This window comes from Temnothorax curvispinosus, unplaced genomic scaffold, assembly GCF_003070985.1.
Source record: "Temnothorax curvispinosus isolate PA1 unplaced genomic scaffold, ASM307098v1 QBEX01004731.1, whole genome shotgun sequence".
NCBI lineage: Eukaryota > Metazoa > Arthropoda > Insecta > Hymenoptera > Formicidae > Temnothorax > Temnothorax curvispinosus.
This window is the reverse complement of record NW_020214511.1, coordinates 37,410-54,173: the sequence shown is the minus strand read 5'-3', so window position 1 is coordinate 54,173 and position 16,764 is coordinate 37,410. Positions and strand designations below refer to the sequence as shown.

Here is a 16,764-nt window from a genome sequence, read left to right as displayed (position 1 = left end):
CGAGATGGACCCAATCGACTGGCATACAGCTCTACGTCGCGTCGTCATAAGACCCCGTAGTCATTCAGCCTACGACGAAGACCCGCTATGCCCGCAGGGCCCTTACGCGCGACAAGATACGCACGTCCCGCTTCGAAACAGCCAGGGCCCCATACAATGTTGTCTGTTTCTTTTTATTCTTTTTTTCCGTCTTCTCCTCTCTCTTATCTCTCCCCGCGCATTTAGTCACGGAGCCTCGTTTCGTCTCGTTCTCTCACCCCGCGGCGATCCGGCGTCTGATGCTCTGGATGCGTCTGGCTTCGTAGGACCGAGACTAGTCCCTGATGATGGCTCTGAGAAACCGAGCGAGTGCCTCCTCGTGTGAAAGTTACGCTCGCGTGAGCGAGAATGAAGAAACGTGCTATGCACGTGCTGCCGCGACAAATGTTTATGTTAACGTCGATTGATACGTCTCTTTATAGCGGACGACGCACTGATCTTCTGTATATAATCGATGTCAGAAACGTTGAGACGAGTTTTTTAAATCTAGATACACAACAACAAATCTTGTTCCTACGTATCGAAGTTTCTCTAAATTAATAATTAAGCTGAGAAATTCTTTATGTTACAATATTCTCAGTTTTCTCATAACTTGATTCATTTGATTATGTTGCAATTTGAAGGTCAATTTTATTTTCTTTGTGTTATATGAATCTTGAATAATACTTATTTTATTTAATATAAATAATAGTATAAAATTCGCATCTTTTAATTCTCTTTATTGTTATCATCAAATATATTAGTGCCTCTATTTCATGGATGTGAAAGCAGAATTTTTTGACAATCCATTAATAGAAATTCAGAGAATAATTGGAGAGTGCATTGCCGGAGTGTTTCTGGGTGAGGTGCATTGTCCTCCGAATAGCTATCTCATCTATTCAAGAGAAATTCTTGGTCGAGAGCCAAGCGACGAGCGGAACATGGAAGCGGTCCGAGACGTTCCCCTGGAGAATATCAAGATTCTTCTATTTGAACTTTAAATGACTCAAATGCCATAATTATTTTTATCGATATTACAAATTATTAAAAAAATTTTTTAATCACGCTGGCTGAAAGTACGCGTAATATTACAACTAATAATAGGTTATTACGACAAATATTACCACATGCCTCAGTGGTTGAATTGGTACGACACCTTCACGGAATGAAGGAAATTCCAGGTTCGAACCGCGAACCCTGGCTGAGGTAATATTTTTCGCAATGATTTCTTTACAGTTATTTAGATGCATATAGCATCAAAAATTAAATCGAATCGATTTAATTAGGTGTAGGGGGGGATTTTACCACTCCAACCGGAGCTGTGTTTCAAGTCTGATAAATTTAATCGGCGCGCAAATCAAGATTGGAAGATATGTAAAATAGAAATAAAAATAAAACTTTTGCGCATTATTTACCTCGCCTGGTTCTTAGTTAGCCCGTTTTCTATATTTGTGCGGATTACAAATTATCACATATTTTAAAACATAATTTTCTATTTCAATTAAAATTAAGAATACATTATCTATCCATTTATTTATCTGAGATAATAATGAGATTTACGTCCAAATCCTTTTGTAAAAGAATAATAATCTGATAATAATTAATACTTACGAAATTTTCCTACTCTTGAGATCTTAATATTTTTTAATGAAAGTATGACAAGACGAATTCAATTATCTGTAAGAGCGATGAATTAAATTTGGCGAACTTCGTTTCTCAATTAGAACAGATTATCGTAGAGATTGTTCCCTCGCAGTAAGTAGCTCTCAATGGCAGCTCGAGGATGCGCCGTTCGTTATCTAACCCTAACCAGCCAAATGATCAACCACTGACGTGTCGATATGCCGCAGGTGCATTGTAAGGTGCTAGTCATCTCGCGCCTATAATAAACTCGAGCGCATAGAGATAACGATAAGGCATCTCGACGCCGCTCTCTCATCCGACACGCAATCTTGCGATCAACCGGAAAATCTCGACCGTCAATCCGGCTGCGTCGCGCGACAAAGGACGAACGTTACGTTTATCGGGCAAGAACACGTGTGAGTGGCGCATCAAAAGAATACGCGTAACGTCCCGTCGGGTAAGACGGGTGCTGCGAGATACGACACGCGAAAGACCTCTCGTGAGGTGTGGATACTCTCAATAAGCGTCAATGACGAGGCGGAACGTTCTCGTCTCGTTACTCACGCGTGTGTTAAATCGAGGCATGTTTCGAGGGCCGGGCCATCGACAAGACATGTGTCGCTCGAGCATATTAATCACGCAGAATGAGAAGGTTGTAATGAAAAAATTAACTCTTTTTTAAAATATTATATTTTACATAATGTCTGTATATAAAACATACACCATGCAATTTGCGAGATTTAACTCTTCGTCCCACTAGGTGGGTCGTTTTCGTCCGGGCGAAAATCAAATGTAGTTGTAACTTTTGCAAACGCGTAGAAATGGCGCCACTGCGCATCCGTAAAAAAAGTTATGCTTCCCGAGAACCCGCCTACCGAGTTTCAAGGCGCCAGACCCTCTCCAGCCGTCACAGGAAACACGTAATTCTTGAAAAAACGAGGTTGGCGGCGAACACTTAAGCACTTCATTTCAAAATAATTGCATGCAATATTTTTTTTATGAAAGGTACGTTTTTCCCCTTCAATTTCTTTTTTTATTCATTTCGATATCTTTATTTTTCTTAAAGTTATGATTTTTTGAGTAAAAGATGATTTTACAAGTTGTAGTTGTAGATGCTCCATTTCTTAAATAAAAAATATGTGAAAAAATTAAATTGCTTATAATTTTATGATTCATATTTCAAATTGAAGGTTTGAATTACCTCCATGAATTTTTTCAGATTTTTTGTAACACTTTAACACTTAAAAAAAAACGTCAAGACGAAAACGACCCACCTATGCGGCGTAAAGGTGCCAAAAAAACGTATGCGGACGAAGGGTTAATTATTTTTGTCCATATAAAATAATACAAGTTTTATAATAATACCAACTGATGCAACAGGAATAGAAAATAATAAGTACTATTAGTAACTATTTCGTAATATTTCTTTGTTATCTTAACGCTCCGTTCTTTGAAAACGCTATTCTTTCTCCGGAATCATACGAGACAATTGTTCGGCGAGCTTACGGACAGTAGTGGCGAGAAGCAGCAACGGGATCGTAAATTCGCGACTGCTTCCTCACACGGCCAACCAGCGAGCCTAGCATCGCGATCTTATCTATGGGCGTACATTCAATGGTTGGTAGACGGACTGCGTTGATGTATAGACATGATACGCACACACGAATGATCATTTACAATGGCCAGCCTTATCGAGTGACAATAATGCCGTAAACAACGCGATGCATCGCGATGCATTCGCATCGACGCGCGACGCGGACGCGACGTGAAATCGCAACTTGCGTTAGAATGAACTTCCGAAAGAACAGGCGGAGAAGAGTAAGACATTCTATAAAAGAAAGATATATTTTCCAAGATATTGAAACGTTACATGTAAAAAATAAGAGGTATAAATTTAATAAAAAATTTATACACAAAATCCGAAAATATTATAATAAAATAACTGCTTGGACTTTTGTTGCTTTTCGTCTTTTAAAAGTTTTATATAAGATATTTTAATAATGTTTCTATTTATATTTCCAAGAATTATTTGTAATTAATAATCAAAATTAATTGCAAAGGAATTCTGGTCTCGGATTTTCTTAAAAAGAGAACGCATTTATGGAAAACTGGACACAAGCAGGTTACTCTTCAGTCCAGATTACATCCGCTATCTGCACATGACGTTTGCGATAAACTCGTGTTACAACGATGGGTGTCAATTCAAAACGCGTTATCGTTATCGCATTGCGACGAGCGAGTCATTCAATTGCCGAGAGAATTGCTCTCGATAAAGTTCTCTAACCGAAAAATCAATCAGCACTAGCGGTTTATTACTTGCAATTGCGTCACGGAATTCAAGAGACCGACCTTACGAGAATTATACTCATATTGTCAACTTCCGAATGTCTATGCTTTACTCTGCAAAATTATCATTTTTAGAAACGTTATTAAATATATTTTTTTGTTGAAGATTTTAATAGAATTTATTGAACATATATGGACAAAATACATATATGATATAGATCATAATTAATAGACTTTAAGTTCATTAGTTCGTTACATCAGTACCTTTTATTTACTCTATTAACAATAACAATTCATTAATTATAACGATGTATAATTTTATTAGAGAATTAGGAATAAAATCTTATATAAAATTAAAGAAAATTTAATAACTGATATAAATACATGATATTATAACTAACAAGGAAATGGCTCAGGCGCATAAACTACTTTTCACGATATAATAGATACGAGAAGTACAAAATATACGTATATAGTTTTTAGTTCGCATAATTATGAAAAGTTACATATAAAGAGAAGTTTCAAAAGTATATGTACACCTATTCTTAAACATTAAAACGTAACGTAGCGCGGTCCAAGAGAAACTGTGTTACGAGTTCAAGCTTCTAAATCGATCTACGAGTATTCGTTCCGCGCGCGCGTCGATTTCGCAACAAGTCATTTGTCGCGAAACGAGACCCCAAACGGTGCGCATTTCGCTCGTAACAATTACGCCGACCCCCATCTACGTGATTTATCTGACCCTCGCGATAAGCACCACGTCGTATCAATTCATAAATATCCGCGGCTTGGCGGCTGCCATTGTTATGGTTCCGTCTCGTTAATGACCAGCCGTGCCGTGCGATGAAAAATCGCAGTTGCACCTCTTTCGGCCGTCGATAGCGGACTAATGAGTCTCCCCGCGTGCAGGATATAATACCTGAAATAGAAACGCACGAATAAAACGAGGACATATATCGCAGAACTCTTGGCAAAACTTCTTCCTGGGCGTGTCTATGCGCCAGATGCATGCGTGTAATTGATATTGACAAGTTTTTGCGATTATTTCGCCCAATATGTTCCAATTATTTGTACATTGAAACGACGCAAATAAAAATTTGGTAGTATTTATTTTAAAATTAGAATTTTAATTAAAAATCAATATTTATTTCTTAAATCAAGTTTTTACTTTTCTAACATGATACTGAGATACTAATTAAATTTTAGCGTATATATTTCGGGATAACCATGACGTTACTTTAGAACCATTTAATTATATTTTTTATCACCCTGTAATTTCATTGTATGCTCATATTAACATTAAATTACATTAAAATACAATAACGTTCTAATAATAATCATCCTATGCTTCTAATATAGGCAATATTATAAACAATATTATATTATATTATAATTAATATCAGCGACAGCCATTATGTTATCAACCCAGGCACCCTAATTACAGTAATCAAGCCTTTACCATCGCGATTGGCAAGGTCTCGAATCTGCAACGTTATCGAGCGCAGGAACGCCTCTTTTCTACAAACCATATTATAAAGTCGCCGTTTTGTGACAGAGCCGCACACGCCCTCCCCGTCACTGAAATGACCCCCGCCAATGAAAAATAGTCGCAGTTGTACTCTTTCGACCGTCGTCTGTTGATAATGAGCCCGACTCTCTGGCGAGGTCCCAGAGCACAATACTCGAAAATGTCTGAGATCGATCTCCTTCGAAGTCGATCGCGATCGCGAGGACTCGCTTTCACTCGCACGGCCGACTAGCTCGTTTCTCGATCATTAATAACTGCTGACTTGTGCCGCGATTGTTAGCGTCAAATCACGAAAGGCGAAAGGATTGACGAGGAGGAGAGTGAACTCACTCCCGCCATTACGCTCGATTTCGTTCTGTCGTCGCGTTTCGATTTCGATTCGGGTTCTCTTTGTGTCGCCTCCTAGCTCCTCGGGCCACTCGAGCGCGCACAAAGGATGCGTTTCTCCCCATGCTGCACCAGGCCGATGCAACCGGTGCAGCTGCAAGGCCACGAGGAAAAAAGGGCGGAATCGCGAGAGAAAGAGAAAGAGGGAGAGATCGCTTCATCGTGAGCCTAATTAACATTCACTGGCGAATGGAGCAGAATAATTTTTCTAATTGTGACATGTTTTTAACTTAATAATTTTCGATAATTCGATTTGTTTTAATTGTAACGAATTACTTAACATTACTTTATCTTAATTTTAATTTAATAATACATTATACAAGAATAAATATCCCGAAAATGGCGCTCCTTTTTACTTTGATGACTTTTTTTCTATTTCTGATTTAAACAAATCTGTCATTATTTCTTGTCTTTTGCAATCATACTTAATATTCATTGTCAATACCGATTAACATTTTGTAAAATAAATATAGTTTTGAAACAAAGTCAACAATTTAAATAGTTCTTTAACTATCAAAAGAATCAGCCATAAAGAAACTTGTATATAATTTCGTCTGTCCAGTGAATCTCGTTATCTTATCCTTTTAATGAACTAATATCTATACATAGTAGGACCGAATGTTGATTTTTTGGGGTCCTTGAAATATTTCAGACGAGCTCTGCACCGCGATCGTGGCTTTCCGCGGCAGTTTTCTTTGTGCCGATGAGCCGTAAACCAGGAATTAATTAGCAGGTAGCATGCCGGAGAGCAGAGAGCCTTTTACGAGGCTCGTAAAAAGTTGATTCTGGATTCGCCTCGCACGGCCAGCGATACTTTATGTCGGTCGTCTCGTTTCGCCAATATTTCGCGATTAAAGACGCAATCTGTCCTCACTGTTAATTAAGATAACAATGACATATATGACTCACGTGTATTCTAGAACAGTCTTGCATCTAATGCAAATAAATGTATTCGTCAGTATAGCAATAATATATGATAATTATAAAATTGATTTAAAAATGATACACAAATAATATACATGATGAAATTGAAAGGAATAAACAGGAACGATTATACTACATAAAATCTCCAAAGCTCAAATGCTCAAAAACTCCGATCAATTTTATTCATATTTTATTTCAGGAAAATATCGTAATATCAACATCTGCTTCTGTTATCGCAATTAACTTTACGTGTGACGTAATGCAAAATAATAATTCATCTGCGAAAATAATTTGTCCGAAAGATATACGACACACGTGCTATCCTTTCCGTAAGGTGTGTTCGGCAAGACTCATAAGCACGCGGAACACTCACGCGTAATATCTCTACTCGGCTTTTATGTTTTTACGCCCTAACCGGAATTGCTCCAATTGGCCGCGCATTTATTTCCGAACATCTTTATTCTCTACGTTGCGTCGTAAAAAGGGCGGGACGCTCGCATTAAGGTTTTACAGCTAGGCTCCATGTTTAGCCACGATGGAAGGAGAGAGAACCGCATATGCACAAAATTATCTTCGTCATAACCCGTACAAACGTGCGGTATATATTACGACCAGTCACAATATATTCAATCTCTGTTCGCTTATCGTCGAGGTTTGCCTCGACAAAGTACCGCTGAAAAGTTTTGAGGTTGTCGAAATTATTTTATTTCGGGTATCTGAAAAGAAATATATTTTTTTTTTTCACTCGTTAATTCTATATTTCTTGTCTTAAAGACAATTTTTTCACTGGAAACCTGATAAAAAAATTATATAATGATGATTTTTGTAATCACATCAGGCTTATGATATTATAAAATGTTTTGATCCGTGCGTTTTTCGATTATATAAATATTATGTTACATATATATTTGAACAATAGAAACTGGCAACCAGATCTGATTTCGCTTCACACGATCCTCCTATGCAAGAGATCCTGTTTCTACTGTCGTCGACGAAACATATACATCGTCACGCTATCGTAATTCCCAAACGGAAACTTGCACTTTTTAGATATATCAATTTGATTTTTAATTACATTGACTGTATGCATTATTTTAGCTTGGATATAAATCTTAGAGAACTTCGTCGTAGCTTGAAATTATGTAACTATTGATATAATATGCATTCGAGAATTGTGCTTTTATGCGTACAATTGACGTTTTTTTTGTCGCTTATCGCCAGTATAATAGGGTAAAAAGAACATTCACATTCAGGATATCTCAGTCGTCAAACGTAAAACTGATTAACTAAACAGTTTCAACCAATTCCAAACTGATTAAATATCAAATCTAACAAAAATACATCTAAAATACTAAAATTATAAACCCATTTGCTCATTTGTATTCAAGTGGACAATAAACTTTGTTTAATTGCCTTCTCCAGATATTCATCTATTTGGAGATAAGAGTTCTTATCGCTCATAACAATTCAGAAACTGATACTTCGATATTTCATGCGATAGGGGATTGACCATAAATCAATTAAAGAAGTTGTTTTCAAATGAGATTTTTTAAAATGTGTTTTTAATTAAGATTAAGGACATGAATTCAAGAACACTCTGTACATGTCTAGAAGCCTTTACATAGAAGCGCAAGTAACTTGAGACTCTTGTGCGAGGTAACCGTTTAAACCGCTGACCGTAAACAGAGAAGCTCGGGGGAAAGGCTCGGCAGGCACCCCGGGTTCTTGTAAGGGCGTTAATTACGGGGCTGCTTTCTGTTTCTTCTCCCTTGGCCGATTTCTGTTATCCGAGTGCCTTTCACCGGGGCAAAAGAGTAAACGCGAACAAGTCGAGTTTGAACGTCGAGTAGAGTACGCAGCCATTTACTCTTGGTACACTTATCCGAAGCGATTGGTGCAAGTAAAATACAACTAGCGTTCTTTTTTGGTTAGAAGAAGACTCTGTCGACGTTAATCGAATCCGCGAATATTTTTAGATAAACTAAGCAAGCTAAGTTTTAATCTGGCAAAAATCTCCTAATTCACTTTGATGTTATTGTAATATTCCGGCATAAAAACAGCATTATAATTAGAGGATTTTAATAATAATTTTTAGTTTTTTTTAAGAATTTGAGAATATTTATTTTATGTTTGAGAAAATTAGGTATTCTACATTTGAGATTTTACTAGTTTTCGAAATAATAGGTTAAATTATTCTCATATTCCCAGTTCTTCGTAATCCCAGCGTAAAATATCATATCTATATAATCAAGAGGATTAACATCAAAGATTTTATTTTTTTTAAATAGCAAATAAAAGAAAGCAAGAATATTTATAGTTATCTCAAATCATACAAATGGCTCAGTAGAGAAACGAAAATAGACAAATACAATTTCAAAGAAAAATGAATAGAAGCGAAAGATGAGAAAATACTTTATTGATGATACTCTAATAGATTTTACCTTCTATTATTTCATAAAATTTATCTACTACTTACGAAAGCGCATTTTCATTAACTTGATCTCTGACTTTAATTATTTGAGATTTTACGTTCGAGATTTTGTTGCTCTAAAATTAACTGTAGCTTTGTGCAAGCAAAGCGCTCTTCAGTCGGTTGAACGAACGTATCGCGTTACTCGCTCAATGACAGAGTCAGCGAGAGACCAAGTATTGGCGCAGACTATGTAATCATCGCCACAACGTGGTTTCAGCTTACTTCGGCCGTGCACGGCCGAATTACCACCGCGGGCGTATCCGAAACACGACACGCCAATTACTATTATTGAGTCTAAGCGTCTAAGCGTCTAAGCGCATGCTCACGCGAGGTATTCGGTTCTGTTTCAGACACATCGTACGAGAAGGCTTGTCGAAGAGGTAGCGCGCCCGCAACCCCGGTGCTCGGCGCACGACCCCTGGATGTCACCCCAAACAGAATCGTTGTAAGTAAATTATTTGATTACTTGTGCGGTGTAATTCGCTAAAAGCGGATACTTCACTCAATACTGTCGCGTCGATAAGCTATGATTCTATTTTCGTAACACACAAACACTCCGCGTCCATTCGAATTATCATTTTTGCATTATATTTATAAATATGTATCGAGTTTCATTAATAATGTCTATTTACGATTCAGGAGTGTGACAAATATTTATGACTGAGAAAAGTGATAAAGATATTATTATCGGAAAATGTTGGTTATCGTTCTCATTTAATCTCGCATTTTAGCTTCTTTAAAATATTGCTAAATATTTATAATAATATAAATTACTTTTTGTGCCGTTGATTTTTCGACAGAAAATTCGTACGTAATTATTTTTTGTTGTGTACCTCAAAGTTTCGCCTAAAATCAAATATTTCTAAGAATTTAAAGAAAAAGAGTCATATCAATATCAATTATGTCATAGAATCATAGAAGATGTTTACTTATGAAATCGAATTTGATTGCGTAACTTTTATCTCTGTTCCATTCGTTACACGCTTTAAACATACAATATCCTCTCGTAAATTGCGACTGGCCATTCTGCAATGTATGTATCGCGGATCGGCCAGCTCATGAATGAAAATTGATTCTCCGAGGTGAAAGAGCCCGGGATGAAGAGCCTCCTCCCTCGGATACAGCCGAGAGGACGTACATAGTTTACGCCGGCTCGTCGGCTAACTTAATGCCCGGCGCGTTGAATATTCACGAGATCCCGCCGAAATGCTCGCGTGTCCGTGGATTCGCGCGGTCGCACACACGATACGTTGTAATTAGTTCGTTATACCATCCCGGTGCTCCGTATATAGACCGCCTCGCTGCGACGACGACGGCAACGGCGACGGGTTCAGCGATCTCATTTTCCATGGGCGCCTGGCGTCAACCGATCCGCGACTATATTTAACGTCGCCCCCGCGCCGCGCGGAACGGAGTCGGCGCTTTCGTCTGACAATTTCACGTTAATTTAATTTAATTGAATGGGGGGGGGGGGGCGGGGCCCACATTTCGCCGTCACGGTGATATATCTACCTGCCTCTCACTGTCGATATTATCGGGCTGACAATCGACGTAATGACGGAGTGATTCGCGCCTAGTGCGGCGAATCGGATTTTCTCCAGCGGGAAACGTCCGTGCGGTTTTGCGGAGTCTGGTGATTACCAGCCGCGTTTATCTATTCTGTTCATTATTGCGAGTAGAAACGACTCCGAAATGTCTCGGCACGGCGATACGCCAATTTGTACGCTCGCCGCACATTTAGCGCTGAATGTAGCGTTCTAATTCCCACTTTATTAACGTGAAAGCGACGTTCAGCGTTTAAATGTAATGACCGTTAAGTTATATGCGATGTTTTAGCTCTTATTTGTTTAACATGAAAGTGGTAAAATCAATATTAAAGCATAATGATCGTTAAACAAGTGCATCTTAGGTGTATGATAAAAATATCGACACTAGATCACACAATGGCCTCAAGCTGAATGTTACATCGTTTGTTTAATAGGATAACGAACGGTCACCCTAACAATAAGCTTTTTTCTAGAATTGAATCGAGTGAACGTCGTGATCGCCAGATTTTATTGTTATAAAGTTTATTTAGCTTTTGATCCCTTCAACGGATACCATCACGCAATCGCACGTTGAATTTCTTTCTAACCCCGGAGGGTCGCAGATTGCTATCGCGCGCGAATACTTTTCCGTCAGCAGCGTCTAAGCGAGAGCATTAACTTCGCGGATTAGATCTCGGCTAATCACGCGCGGCGGATTCTCCTCGTGCAGATTTATCGGCATTCCGGTGTTTCTTGCGGCAACGGATCGGACGGACGGAGGTTTACTCTGTATAACTACATTTCGAAATATATTATCAGATTAACGTCCTCCTTCTCAGGAAGATTGTTCCGATACGATTATATCGTATACATATAATTCACGTCCGAACTTCTATACTACTTCTGCTTTCGGGCAGATACCGGAGAAATCCCTGTCTTGCTCTTCCAATTCATGCTCTGTTCGCCGATCACGAGAATAAGATTTCAATCTTCCGATCACGTATCTTCGATCTCACACATCTTGCGCGAGTCGCCAACTAGCTGATGTCTTCTTCGAAGGCGAAACACGTTATTTTCGTACATTAGAAGCATCCTATTTTTTCACGACGAGATTCCTCGAATTTTTTCTTTGAATATAAGATTCTTCATAGATATTTTGAAATTATGCGTGAAATATATGGGGATAAGTGTTTTCTTTTTCTAAATATTTTCAAGAATTATTCATTCTGTAAAATTCTCTTCATAAATGTCAATTTACCCGCATTGTTGTCCATGTTATTATGGAACACTTATTTAACTCGAATGTGAAAACATGCAACGCTATGAAAATATCGATCCAGGCTTCGCACACGAGCAGGTGTTCTCAATTCCCACGTGCTAGATCAAGTCGCCAAGCGATCGTTTTCCCGCCAAATTTTTCTATGAATAAAACATATTTACAAATTAAAGATATACGTATCTCTTTGCATGTCTCTACAATAAAATAAAGTAATTGCTATATATTATAAAATAGCTTAAAAAGTATAAATAGACAAGAAATTTTATTTTATGTCGATTCTCTATCAAAAATTAGATATAAACTATCGCGATACGAAATATACGAAAGTGAAAGATAGGCGTGTCGTATTGTTCAACTGTCAATTAACCTTTTAAAAAACTTTTTTTTTCGAAAACACGCTGTTCTTACGATGCTCGGTGCGTGACGGCGGTTTACACATTCAGCATTCGATCGGAAGGGGAATCGTAGGCTCGTTGGTGAAGGGTTTTAAAGGAACAAAAGGACGAACGGACTGGTTTCGGGGCAAGTCGTGACAACTACGCTGCTGTTTCCGGTTGAGGAACCTCGCAGACTACCGTTTACGAAACGAATCATTTACCAGTTGTCCTCTGTACGTGGCTTAATAATTCGATTGCTATTCTAGGTAAGACAAAAAATGACAAGGAACGACGAATTATTTTGCGAATCTGGAATCTTTTTTTTACAACATTCATAAGAAAGTTAGAAGAATAAAAGATGCAATTAGAGAATTAATTGAAGAAACTTAAAAGTTTGGTCAACATAGAATCTTAAATAAACTTTAAATAAGAATCACGATTCTACTTCTAACGTATTTATTTTAAATAGTCTTTATATTTATAATAGTCTTTGTTTATACCATACTTGAACATTCAAAGAACATAACGGAAATGAATAAATTTACGCCCATTACAAGTGCCACAAAGGAAACATTTGAGACGTTTCGATCGGCCGCTGATTTCGTACGCGGGGCACGTTCTACGCGGGAGAGCGGGACCGATCGCAGATGCAATCAGCGGACGCCATGCATGTCGCAAACTTCGATTTGAGAACCCCTCGAAGACGTTTTTGTCCTTACCGGTGCGGCGTCGGGGACGGAGGAGCGCGCGTCCGTAGAAGAGGGACCATGAGGGGAACCGAGGGGTTTAGGCCGTTTTGCCTTACCTGAATGCAGGGGCAGAGTTTTCGGTCGCGACACAAAGGTGCGCGCCCCAAGGATCCCTTGACTTCGGCTACCCGGATGAGCCAACATCTGCGTCAGTCGACGACGAGATTTCGCCGCGAAATCGCGCGCAGCTTCTTCGGAATCTCGCGGAACGAAGTTCCGATTCGCGTTCAGAGAAACGTCTTGTCAAATGGTGGTGGATAAAAACCTTTATAATCGTCGTTGTGTTTCAAAAACATTTATTAACAGGTTAATCTTAAAAAGTTACATTGACCTATAAATTGACAAATCTATAATTACGCATGATGTGATTAAATTTACTTCGCGTCATTTAAAAAGGAATTGTTGGAGCACGTTTGTTGGAATATATGAAAATCTGATGTATGTAACTGACTGTGTAGCTGGTGTCAAAAAGATTATAGGAAGACGAAATCACAGTCTTTCAATCTAATTTAACTGTGATTTTGTGCCGATTTATACAAAAATTAAGTAACATAAATAAACAGTGAATTTAAAAAGGTTTCTTGAAAAAATTATTAGTAATTCAGTAATTCTTCATATAAATAATTTCATGTGAACTTGAAAGAAATTTGAACAGAGTTGTCACATTTTTGCAGTCACGTTAATTATTGCTATCAAGATATTCCTGTCACCTTTCAATCGAGCCTTAAAATCGTGGTATTCTCAGAAACTGAAGTTGAGATCTGAGATGAACGATATTTGTCACTTCTTATTAAGCTTTCTGCGAAACTTGTTTCATGTTTCTCGAGATCGACAGCGATCTTTAAAACTGCAATAAAAATTTTTAGAAAATAATATCTGATAGAAAATAATCTATTTAAAAACTGTAGAAAGCAATTATTAAAATGATTTTAAAAATTAATAATTGTTACAATGTTATTTGAATTTTAAATTAAAAAAACTGTTTTAAAACTGAGTTTTAAAAAGCAATTACAATCAAAACTCAATGTTAAGGATATATAATTTCATAAAATAAAAATGATACCTATAAATAATTATCGATCTCAATATCATAAAGAAAAGTCTCTGTAACGAAGTTACATGTGGAATGAAAAAGAATGTAGAATTATTTTCAATATTTTAATCAATACAAAAGGATGTAAAAAATCAATTGGTACATCTTGTCTCGAACGTCATTCTTAATTTAATAATAAAAAGGTATCCTACATTTGCGCGCGCGCGAAACGATCTGTTTATAAGCGACCTAAGCACATTCCATGACTCTGTCACGACGCCGTGGCGAAAGACAAAATGCATTCACGTAATGCATCGATCGGTCATTATCCTCGCCGATGCATGACGCTGCTCGTTAGCTGAATTATGAAATTCAATATGATGCATCGTGGGCAAAAAGTGCTCGATCGGGCATGGTGAGTCGCGGAAGTATTCAGGACGGTCGTCGTACGCGAAGAGAAGTAAGGTCGCTTGTGACCATTTAAAGGGCCTTCCAATTTAAATCACTGGTTGGGGAATCGGCCGGCAAGTTCTGCAAGGCCATTTTGGATAGGGCGAAGACCGTAAGGGCGTATATAGCACTTCAAAGACGTTCGAGATGTCGCTTTCAAAGCTGTAAGAATACCTACCTGAGCGTGGGTTCGAAGAAACTTTGTTCGAACCGTTCATTCATTTGCCGGCTAACGGCTGCCCGAAGAATGTCTCCGAAACGCTCAAGTGCCATTGTGTGAAACGTGAAACTCGTATCGTCGTCTGATATTTAAAATTCTTTCTTGTGATCCCGTCTCGTGCTCGCGAGAATAACATCTGCTAACAATAAAACAGTGGATTTTCTGCTAACAGCGAGTCTGAAGATACAGAAAATGTGGGATATTTCGTAGACGAGAAAAAAATCAGCACGTGCTCGGTTTTCCATGACTTCTAGAAATTTTTTACGGGTAGATGACTCGTCGTACTAACTGCCCGTGAAAAACCCTCGGAGAATCCAGTGAACAACTCATTGAAGAATGTTAAATTGAGGATTGCGTGATAACGAAATTTTTGTGCGCATTAGCCAGTGATAAAAGATACATTTTAATTAAGAGCCGAGTGGGCCGGTATTTTATGAGGAGTAAAATCCCGAAAAAAGTATCTGAGAATTTTCATCGAACTTTTCAACCAAAACTCGCGACGTTGCGTCGCGCGCGATTGAATTGCATGCTGACATTCGGCCAGCCTTATCTCACAAACACGTACACGTGCACGATAACGCGGCGTTTTACTACGACGATAATATTCCGTGACGGTAACGGGCAGCGAGAAAGCTTCGCACGCTGCTTGCGCAAAGAGTTTTGAGATCGTTGCGTCTAAAATCGTGGAAACCACTGAAAACAAATGTCCATGGAAAACAATCAGTTAAAAGTAAGTTTACAGAGTCATCCAAAAGTAAGCCTTACAACGATTACACGAATATCGCGAGCAGTATGTTTTACAGTCATTTTAGTCGTAGTAGGTGCATGCGCTTCTGTTCTGGAAACGTATTACGGAAATAAGATAATATTTAGGTAATAATAGGCGATAATATAAATTGATCAAAAAACATATATAATGTTACGCTATTATGATAACATTACGATATAAACCTATAGACAATAAAAAATGCTACGTAATATGTGTTTATTTAATTTAACAAAAATCTTCAAATATTAGAATTCGGTTTTAACATACATTTTTTTTTATTAAGCGGTCTGATAGATCATGGCATACTTTCTTTGTAAATTTTTTGAATTTTTGCAATATCTTCAAAATTGAAGAAAATATAGTAACTACACGAAAATGTGCTGTGACGTCATACCTTATACCTATGCGAAATCTTTTGAAGTTGCCGTTATCAAAGAAACTTTAGCAAGCTATAACTTTTTTCTCAAATTTAGGTTTTTTTTTAATTCAAAAAGTACTAAAAATCGGCTTAGATTCTCTACATTAATTATGGATACCGCTTAGTAAAGAAAAAAATGTTAAAACCGAATTATCGACTATCAAATGACAGATTATGTGAAAAATGTTTCGTAGGAGATGAAACACTTTAACATCCTCAAACACTTTAACTGGCGAACCCGCCGCCTCATCTCGCGATGTAAAAAGTATCATAAAACTCAATAAAAGTGCTCGTTAAACATTTACCCGGCCTCTCTCGCACGCGGCCGAATTTACTTGGAACCGCGCGAATGGTGAGAAGAAAAATGTGCGTCAAGCCAATGGAGGAGAACGAAGACGACAAAGTTGTCAGCATGATCGTCAACTATTTTAGTACGAGGGTAAATATCGCGGATGGCTGTCGCAAAAAAACGAAACTTTTACGAAGTCCATTTGCGAAATCCTTTCAGAGAGTCTCAGATTCTTTATCAATAAAGAATGATTTATTTCTCTTATTTCTTATTTCTCTTGTCTATAAATTAATCACTTCTATCATTACGTCTTCTCTTCAAAATACTTCTCTCATTTTTCAATATATCGGTTGCGCAATTTCTTTCAATTTTAAGAAGCAGTTCCAAAACGCTTTCTTCAAGATCGCGTCTAATT

At 37.8% G+C, this 16,764-nt stretch overlaps 1 protein-coding gene across 12 annotated transcripts in view; it reads left to right on the top strand.

Moving 5' to 3' along the window:
- Nucleotides 1-16,764, top strand: part of LOC112453837 (ras GTPase-activating protein nGAP) — a 296,057-nt gene that overhangs the window by 268,465 nt on the left and 10,828 nt on the right. For all 12 annotated transcript variants that reach the window (XM_025014802.1, XM_025014801.1, XM_025014800.1 and 9 more), the window contains one exon: nucleotides 9,590-9,684. In XM_025014802.1, coding sequence (XP_024870570.1) covers nucleotides 9,590-9,684 — 95 coding nt within the window. The remainder of the gene's footprint in view (nucleotides 1-9,589; nucleotides 9,685-16,764) is intronic.